Below are 10077 nucleotides of genomic sequence, written 5' to 3' on the forward strand. Positions count from 1 at the left end.
TAGAAATTGTTTCATTGGTTTGAGTGGTTGAATTGTTAAAGGATGGAAATTGAACTGGAATTTTACTATTAGTGAAAGACTGTCCATTATTTCTTATTATTGAGTTTTCAGTTTTATTTGCATATCCCATGCTTAATTATAAATCTCAATATTTTATTATTAGCCCATAGTAAGTGTCGAATTCGACCCCTCGTCACTACTTCTTCGAGGTTAGACTAGATATTTGCTGAGTACATGTTGTTTATGCACTCACGCTACACTTCTGCACTGATCGTGCAGGATTTGAGACAGGTGCATCTGGTTATCCTCCCGGCGCGCATCCTTAATTCCCCGAGACTTTGTGGTGAGCTGCCTTCCGAGCCCGTTCTGCAGCACCCGAAATCTTTCTTTTGCTTTTACTTTCTGTCTATTTCACTTCAGACAATAGTATAGTAACTTTTTGTATATTCTGTTAGTAGCTCATACACTTGTGACACCTAATCTTGAAGATCATGCTAGTAGACACTTAATGATTGTTTTTTTTTTTTTTGGTTATTTACTTCATTTCATTTACTCTTAAAATTGGCTATCTCTCATTTTTCTAAATTTTCACATCTTATCTATTCAATAATTAAGAATCAACTATTTCTAAACTGTTAAAAGAAACAACCACACGGTTAGTTCACGATTGGCTTGCCTAGCGGTAACGTTGGGCGCCATCACGGCCTATAGGAGAAATTGGGTCAGGACATTTTGGACATGTATAGGCTTTCCAACGTTATCCAAATACCATGTGCGGTGTCTTCATCAATGATGCTATTTACCATATCATCTTATAAGTGCAACATGATTGCACTAGCAGCCCTTTCATCCAAGTTAGCCCAATCCTCAACTTTCATGGTATCAGGCTTTTTGGCATCAGCATCAAGTACCTTGTGTAATCCTTATTGAATGAGCAGATCCCTCATCCTTCTTTGCCATGTTGAGAAACCGTTATCTCCATTGAATTTTGCTACCTCGTACTTTACTCCAGACATTCTTTTCCACCGAGTATAGCACTACCGACAGTGAATAGTACTTCTGTGAACGAGCAGCACATGTGCTTTGATACCAGTTGTTGGGAATAAACTCCCTACATAAATAGTATTCACATTAATAAAAGCGGAATAATAATGCAGCACCGAGATACGGTAATGAACAAGAATAAAAGAGTGACAACGACACCAAGATTTTTACATGAAAAACCCTTTTGAATAAGGAAAAAAATCACGGTCCCGATACGAGCAACTGATATCACTATAGCAAAGAATTTTATACTTTGTAGGTCCGAGTAAAATATTCCAAAGTTCACTACAACGCTCAAAAGAAATAACCCTCTTTTGATATTCCCACCTTACTACAATATCGCTCACTCTCTATTTTTCTCACGGACTATTTTCTTATACCCTGTCTGTGAAACCTCACTCTTTCTTTCTCTCTTTGTTGGTATGTAGAAATGAGAGCTAAAGCTCTTCTTTTATAGCCGAAATCTCACTCTCTAAAGCCTACTATATTTGACAATTTGCACACATTTTTCCTTCTTTTTCTTCAATGTTGACAATTCAACAAAGTTGGCTACCAAACCAAAAAAATTCAACAAAGTTGACTACCAAACCAAAGAAATTCTCAGTCAAATATTTTCCTTAGACACGTGCCTGCTACTTTGAATTTTGAACGAGACAGAACCCATCACGTAAGAGGAAGGATGAACATATTCGTCGGTTCATACTGTATGAACCATACAGTTTTTACCATTAAACTTTTTGCCGATAGTTAGAGACGACTTATGCAAAATTGAGATTTACCTTTTTATACTCTCTTTAAAAAAAAATTATTTGCAATATACATAATACATCGTATAAGAAACTTGTATATATGCGGGCCCCACCATGCTGACCTACTCATCTTGCAAGAAAATAATTTAATTTATTAAAAGCAGGCCGCCAATTGTAGCAGCGACTTACTGAGACCTTTAAACAGATGGAATTTTTGTCATCAAAATCTGATCTAACCTCTAAACCACTCTTGATCAATATTAGGAGGCAAATACTACTCATAATTCAAAGCTGATTAATAAAATTGAAAGGAAGATTAGTAAAAGCCTCAGTGAGGTGCCCAATAATGTGAATAGTGTGACTTTACCACTTGCACTAATAATCTTTCTTTACATCGGGAAACAGTCATATTACAAAATAATATACAGCTGAAAGTAACCTGTGAAATGTCAATCATTAAAATACAAACAATAGCTAGATTAAAAAACAATAACTACACCTTCTACCCCAAGCTTTTTGGGGTCTGCTACGACTATATGAATAATTCCTGTCCATGTTCAGTAACAAAAACTAGAGAACCTGCAAAATTGTACACATCCTACCATGCAAAACTGTGCATATCTTACTATCTACAAAAAATCAGCGCAAGGCCGACGGCCATAGTCGAGACTGCTGACATCTTCCATTTTCAGTTGAAGATGTCAATGGCCAAAAGAGGTAAAATCAGACAGCATCACTTCTATTTTATCCTTTTGGTAGCAGCAGAACTACGCTTTGAGAATAATTTCCCAAAAAGTCCTGTTGATTTGGAACAAGGTGTATGCTGAGTAGAGTCAATAATAGGGCTATTAGGAATGTCAACATCTGATTCAAAAGACTCTGCAATATCATTAACTTCACCCCTCAACACTCGCAGCAACTCCAAAGCCATTGCCTTTGCTTTGTTGTTTCCATTAACAGATACATTGACAAGTTCAGGGATCACTCCTTCATTCATCACCAGTAGACAATATTGAACCTTTTGAGAGCACAAAGAAAGAAGAAAAGCCACTGCATGTTCCTGGTCCTTGCGATTGTCACGTTCGAGCAGTTTCACAATTGAGGCAATGCATCCATCAGTTTCAGCTATAGCAATTCTAGCATCTTCATTGATGCACAAGTTTTGCAAAATAATAACACAATCTCTTGCTAGACTCGTATCCTCAAGAAAAGGGACCAACTTGGGAAACAACTCCGAAGGTACAATCAAGGAACCAAGTTGGCTACTTCCTGACATGTTACATAATATTTTGATGGCTGATTCCTGCAATTCCGGACCGTGTGCATCAAGAGTTTCCAGGACAGTAGTGAGTGCACCAGACACGGCAATTTTATGCTGACAATGTTGGTGGCGGGACAGCACCTCGAATACGGAAAGAGCTTCTTTAGAAACCTCTGAACCAAGCAATGATGTCAAAAGCGCAAATGCATCGTCGCTCAAGTATGGTATACTGCTTCTGAGACAAAGGAATCATACAAGGATCAGTATTTGGAAGTAGAATAAGATAATAAAAACCATAATATTGATAGAAACTATATCAACAAAGATAGAAGAAGACAAATACTACCTCGCATTCTAGTATTTTTAATAAGGTGCAGAAGCATTATAACATTGAGGATATCGACATAATCAATTGAAATCAAATCTGGATTTTGAGAATAAACAAGAAATTCTACTCGAAAGGGAAAGTAGTCGACGAGCTCACATTTCATTAGAAACAGTAATTACTCGAAAAGGATTTCAAAATTTTGTTACGTGGATTTCTTCTCCCCAGAGCTTTGTTAGAATAATTTGTCACCACAGAGGTTCGTAGGAAAATTAACAGTTACCATTCCACTAATCCGCTTAGATGGGGACTCAATCTACAATAATGAATCACAGAGAGAGAGAGATCAGAATTAATTACCCGCATTTATCTAGAACTGCTAATAATGACTGACATCCCAATAATTGAGCATCCATATCATGAGATTTATATGCATCTTTTAAGAATCTAAAAAGTTTTTGAATAAATTTCTCAGATGGCATCCAATCGCAAGCTCGATTGTTATGTTTCAACATGTTTTTTATATCTCCAACCAAGTTGCATTGAGACTCCCAAGAAACCGAATTGAGGCGATCCAGCTCCATTTCATTCATGCTTCCACCAGATTGAACTTTGTGAAAATTGCCACTGCTTTCCGGTGACTCCACATAGAAGTCATTTGGCATCTTAGCATGCAAAGAGTGTGATGCAGAACCAGCATCATAGGATCCCATTGATAAATTGCTGAAGTCTATAGGTAGAGATAGATCTATCATTGAGCTGCTCAAGCTAGAAATTGAAGTGGAAGATGATTCCCATGAGTGACCTACAGCTGCTTGTAGGCTGGGGTCAACAACGCTGACCCCATGTGCTGCAGCCCACTTTGATATTAGGTCCTTCATCGAGTTATTTGGGGTTAACGACAAGTGGACCAATCTCCTTTTAGTTTTTGGACATGTATCATTACCTTGCGCAAGCCATTTTTCAATACATAATCTTTCATATGTTTGTCCAGAAGCAATGACTACAGGATCATACATTAGTCTCAAAGATAAAGGACATTTGAACTCATCTGGAATTAGAGAGGAGTTGAAGATATCCCTTTGAGCATCATCATGATGAAATCTCAGACGAGATTCAACTTCATATTGATTTCCAAAAGAGAGGGAGTCTTCATGCTGCAAAGATCGATTCTCTATTTGCTCTGCCACAATTGATTTTCCATTTTTATTGAGAAGATTCAGAAAGAGCAATAAGATTCTCCTCTTTGCTGGATCACCCTCCACAACTTTCTCCAGCTGCTTTTTTATGGATCGTTTCTCTATCAAAAGATTCTTTGGAGATGTAATATGCAGCCTCTGCATAGCAATTTGAACAGCCTCAACGACATGTTCATCCCCTGAATGTGTTGTAGATGTATACTGCTGAAGTAATTCCCTCAAAACCTTTCTTGCCTCCTCTTCAGACGAGTCCAACCTAAATACCCCAGCCCTCAGGTCAGCAACCAGTTGCGATATCTGCAGCCAATAGTGTCATTGAAGTGCATTCCCAGAGCCAGCAAACGGAAACAGAAATCAACCACGTAGAAGAAAGAAAAGAAAGAAACCATAGCCAAAAGAACAATCTTTCTTTCTCTTCTTCATATTGAAAGAAATCAAAGAGATGAAACAATGAAGTTGAATGAGCTTCCAGGTTTAATAAATCAGAAAGGCTCTGGCAACAATAAATGGATAGCCTAATAATCACACTACAGACATCATCATCTTGTTAAAAACATCAAAGTTATTTTTGACTGAAAGCATGCACCACAGGCTTGGATGTAAAATCAATAATCAGGATATAAAATTGCCATCAAGATGGATAAAAAATAGAAAGCAAATCAGCACAGATTAATCTCTCAAAAGGGAAGTTTTCTGACTCACCTCTGCAGCCAGCATTACAGGAACCATATTCTGCATTTGGCTTAAGCTTTGCTCAAGCAAGTTTCTTGATTTCTTACATCTTGAAAGTATAACATCTCCTGTTAATGCCTGAACATACGGTACTAAGTTTTATCAAGACCAATATTTCGTAATGTGAATGATCAATGAAGAGACTAATTATTACGACAATTAGATAACTTAAAGGGGGATGCGCTAATTATCAATTTATCAGTACTAAAGATTGATATTTGAGCCCAAATGCATACCAAGTATAGTTTACTGGATTCACTGCAATGCTGAAGAATGTCCTTGGCTTTGTCAAGTGCTCTGCTTAACTGGCAAAGTACCTGTATTCCTGAGTTGCATCGAGGACGGGCTTCTTCAATTGCTGGAAGTAACATTGATACTCTATTTACAAATTTAATTAGTTCCATGCACATAAGACGATGCACCTGTAATCATCAGATGATAGAGGAAATATATTCAGTCGATGAAAGGGTGGTACAGCTGAAAGTAAATAGCACAATGGCACTCAATAACGATGAGGAAACCATGAAATTTGACAGGTAATAATCCATGAATAAAACTAAATCTTAAAGACAACTGCAAACCTGTATAATGCTGTAAATGAGGCAACCAGTTTTAATTTCGGATAGATTTCAGATTTGAATTATAGCATCCGCAATGAAGACTCTTGAAATTCCAAGATTTAAACAACTATTTTATAGTTCATCAGGAGCTAGAGCTAAGTCATGCAAAACTCTATTACCAGAAAGCTTCTTTTCCTTTCTGTATATACCTATAAAAAGGACTAGTGACTACGCATACTCTTTCTTAATATGAAGGCACCAAGATTAAGAGGAATATTGCTTTAGAAATGAGGTTAAATCCAGAATTTTTGAGACATCTCATAAGTAATTAGAAGAATGATTTGAGAGTACATTGTCTTAAATTAACAACTTGAGGAGATAAGATAAGGAGCTAAAGGAGAGAACAAATGAGAGAGCACAGTTTTCTATACCTTAATGTCCCGAGGAGATGGTATCTGACCAACTAAAGCAGCATCACTCCCCATTAGGAAATTCTGCTAAAATAGAGCAGAAAACCTTGTTGTTAATTTTGAATGGTAAACACTAGTATCAACCAGTCAGCATATAAGAGAAAATAAAAAGACAAAATGTCCATAGGAAGGAAAGTAAAAAAGAAATCAGAAAGCGTACAACTTGGGAATTATTCTATATCATGAACTTTATGGCTACATTAGCATAAATTGACTGCAACAGTCTTGAGTTTATATTCTAAGTTCCTGAAGAACAAGAACCAACCTATTTTACAGGAGACAATGGAAGTATTCTGAATTTAGACTAAAAATGGGAAAGAGAAAAGGACAAGAAGAAAACTTTTGAGACATAATGGTGCTTTCTTTTAAGTTTTTAGGCGAGATACTCACACAATTCAACCTGGTTTGAGAGCTGTCAATATGAGAGGACGTGTTAGAGACATAGTGTAACTAAGTACTTAATTAAAAGAATAAATAAGTCACACCATTCAAAAGGCAGATCTGTCATACAACAACATAATCTTAGCCAGTATACTAGTGAGGGAGAAGGGAGAAAGAATGAAAGATTTGCTTGTAAAACCATTACATCTCAGGCTTAAAAGGTTAAAATATACTACCTCACGAATACCCAATTTCTCCTACCTCTTAAACTATTCAAATAATTGAGAAACACAAAGACAGAAACATTCACAGCTGCATAACCAAATCTGTTTTAATCACAAGTTTTTTTTGAAGGAGAACTCTAAAACAGGGAACTTTACATTGAAAAGGCAAAGAGAAAAGATTATACTCCTACTCAACAACCAATGAATTAAACTTCCGAAAAAGTTCTAATTATCATAGCAGCAGAAACTAAACAAATAAAATGTAGAGAATCCTTACCGAGTGGAGAGTAACACAGAACCCCTACTCTGCTTAAGATGAAAAATTGAATTTTGAACAGTTCCAGTTATTTCTTTCAACTGGAAACGCTAAAGAAAGTAAGGAAGACTTTCAATTGGCTGCACAGTGAATACTTTTCCCATGACTGCAAAAGGAGAAATGGTCAAAGAGAATTTCTTTGCTTTCTCAACCTTATCTTTTTCTACAAAAAGAAAACCCAATTCTTTCTCCTGAAAATTGAGCAAGTTACATCATTAGTCGATCCATTGATAAGCAAGACTGGAACAACATCATCATATATATTCGCATTTATTTGCTTTGGATAACACAACATAAAAGCACCAATCTAACACCCTGTTCCGTTTTTGATGAGCCTTAAAACCAAAAAGTAAAGACGATTATGTTGTAGAAACAGTAATATGATGATTATGTTGTAGAAGCAGAGTGGAAGTTGGTGGGAGACTTTACTGAATGCCTTAGGAAGATCACAGAGCTATTATTGTCAAGAGTCAACACAAAATCTCAAAAACTCAAAGAAGACCGCACTAACTAACACACAGATATCACCTTTCACCTTTGTGTAGTCTATGAACCCACAACCACCGCTATTTTTCTATTACTACTATAACTTTCATACTAAGTATGTCATTTGGTTTATTAGACTAGTATAATTAATTTCAGAGTACAATTATACTCCGTATTTAGTTGGTAACATTAAAAAATAGTACTCACAAATGCAGGGTTTGGTCGGTTGCATAAAAAAAATAATCTTCGATATTTGAAATTTTTTGGTTAACGGTATTAATTAATATCTGCATTAAGTTATAAGTAAAATTAAATATCATTTATGCAGAAAATAATGTATACCAATAATATAAATATATTAATAATATGAGGATCATACTATATTATAAGAATAAACACTTTTAGGTAAAGTTAAATTACTAAAATGTCCTTCAAAAACTAAATAACCAAATTATCCTCTACCTAAAATTAAAATGACCTCACATTAAATGATGTTTTATACTTAATGTTGTGGTAATAAATAATTCACAATATTAAATAATCCCAATATCAGGTTGTCATACGCTCAATTGTTATTGTACACTTTAGAGAAGCTGCAAATTTTAATTAATTCATTGTATTTTATATGCTTTTATCTTGGATTGAAAATAATTTTATAGAAAATTATAAATGTACTCCGTGCAATGTCATTTAATTTTCTCAAATAAAATTACTTCCCATTAATTTATTAACTATCAATCATTTTCAAACTTTTCTTACGTATGTACTTAATGGGAAGAGCTTTTCACCTGCTAATTAATTATCCCCGACCTCTTGATATGCCAATTTCGTTTCCACCAATATAGTCATTAATCATTTCACATAAATGTACAGAAAATAAAGTTGGTTATTAAATTGTGAATCCTATTAATAATTGTGGTGAACTGTTAATTGGAAAGAATATTTTATCACAATCTAAACCTTTTAACCTCTCAGCATTAACCAAATTAATAACTCTTCATTTCTCTCAAAACGTAAAAAATTTTTAGGAAATGAATAAGAATCCAACACATCAGGATCATTCAATGATAGAATAATTTTATATTATCATTACCTTTATCATTCTCTTTGAATAAATAATCGTATAAATGACATAAAAGGCACTGTAAATTCTTCGTGACAGCTCACATCCAATGTAACTGCTCTAGAAGATGATAAGGACAGTCAACAATTTGATTTTTATTAGAGACATGCGGTAAGACCATTGCATCAACTTTACTAATCTGATCGTTTTCAAATTTAGCACAAAAAGAAATTATCATTGTGCTTGACATATATGCAAAATGTAAGACATTATTATTATTGTTGGTCGACTTTAAATGTTGCTTTTGTTGTTATGAAGTTGACGAGACATTTCTTTGAAAATATTTGGGCAAGTATCAAAAAAATGATTCTTAATTAATGTTTTTTGCGTAATGGTTACTCCGTCTATTTGGAAATGAAACATTCTCTTCTTTTTCAGTTTTCTTTGAGAGATTTGAGGACATCTAGAAGTCATACATTATATTCCTTGTATTTGCAAAAGGATATGTGATTCATCAAGTCTTTTCAACTTTTTTACAATTTTTATTAATCAAGTGCATCCCAAAAAGCACATTTTTCTTGATTCTTTACTATACATTGAGGCATGACTTCGCTTAGTTTATTTTTGGATTATTTTCTTTCAATCTCATAGTCTGGCTATAAAATCAGAATATTCCTAATTAATTTATGCATCTCTTTCAGTGAACTGAACTTGTGTAACGAGCTAAGAAGTTGACGCAATGGAGATTAATAAGTGCTCAGCCTGAGATTTCTTGTGAAATATAATGTTTTCATAGATACTCAAGGAAAGCAAGCATTATATAAATGAAAACGAATGTGTTAGAAAGCTTTTAACTGATGGATCATGGACTATTAGTTTGGACATAAGTCGCACAACTCATCGATGCTCAAAATATAGAGTAAGATTGTTATGTTATGATATCAGTATATGTATGTGCTCAATACTAACGGGTTAGGATGAGAAGTTGAAAGGATTAATACACTGCATAAGTAAATTAAACTTCCCATCATAAGATATTTTTTCTTTTTATGTATCCCGATTTTAGTTTACTCTTTTAGGTGGGAGGTAGAGAAGATTTCTGTTGCTTTGTTGGGACAAGTTTACTGGAACTTTTTAATGTTTGAAGATTGCTTTCTAAGACTTAACCTCGTCCTTAGGTCATAACATAAAATAACTGCAATTTCTAAAATATATCTAACACTAAATTCTGAAGTAGCTCAACTTATTTTTTGAAAATAAAAAGAGA

General features: G+C 34.6%; 1 protein-coding gene across 2 annotated transcripts; it reads right to left on the reverse strand.

The window, feature by feature from the left end:
* Positions 1 to 2137: 2137 nt before the first annotated feature.
* Positions 2138 to 7808, reverse strand: LOC104098290 (U-box domain-containing protein 5). Of its 2 annotated transcripts, none has more exons than XM_009604986.4 (6): positions 7223 to 7808; positions 6302 to 6364; positions 5547 to 5732; positions 5281 to 5388; positions 3740 to 4875; positions 2138 to 3289 (listed from the first exon to the last, which is right to left on the reverse strand). In XM_009604986.4, exons 2-6 carry the CDS (start codon positions 6353 to 6355, stop codon positions 2533 to 2535), a joined length of 2241 nt encoding a protein of 746 aa, XP_009603281.1. In that variant the 5' UTR covers positions 6356 to 6364; positions 7223 to 7808; the 3' UTR covers positions 2138 to 2532. The 2 variants fall into 2 exon arrangements, with proteins under 2 accessions (XP_009603281.1, XP_009603280.1); XM_009604985.4 differs by having other exon boundaries at positions 6302 to 6367.
* Between the last annotated feature and the right edge of the window lie 2269 nt (positions 7809 to 10077).

The sequence above is a fragment of the Nicotiana tomentosiformis genome, chromosome 2 (genome assembly GCF_000390325.3).
Source record: "Nicotiana tomentosiformis chromosome 2, ASM39032v3, whole genome shotgun sequence".
In the NCBI taxonomy this organism is placed as follows: domain Eukaryota; kingdom Viridiplantae; phylum Streptophyta; class Magnoliopsida; order Solanales; family Solanaceae; genus Nicotiana; species Nicotiana tomentosiformis.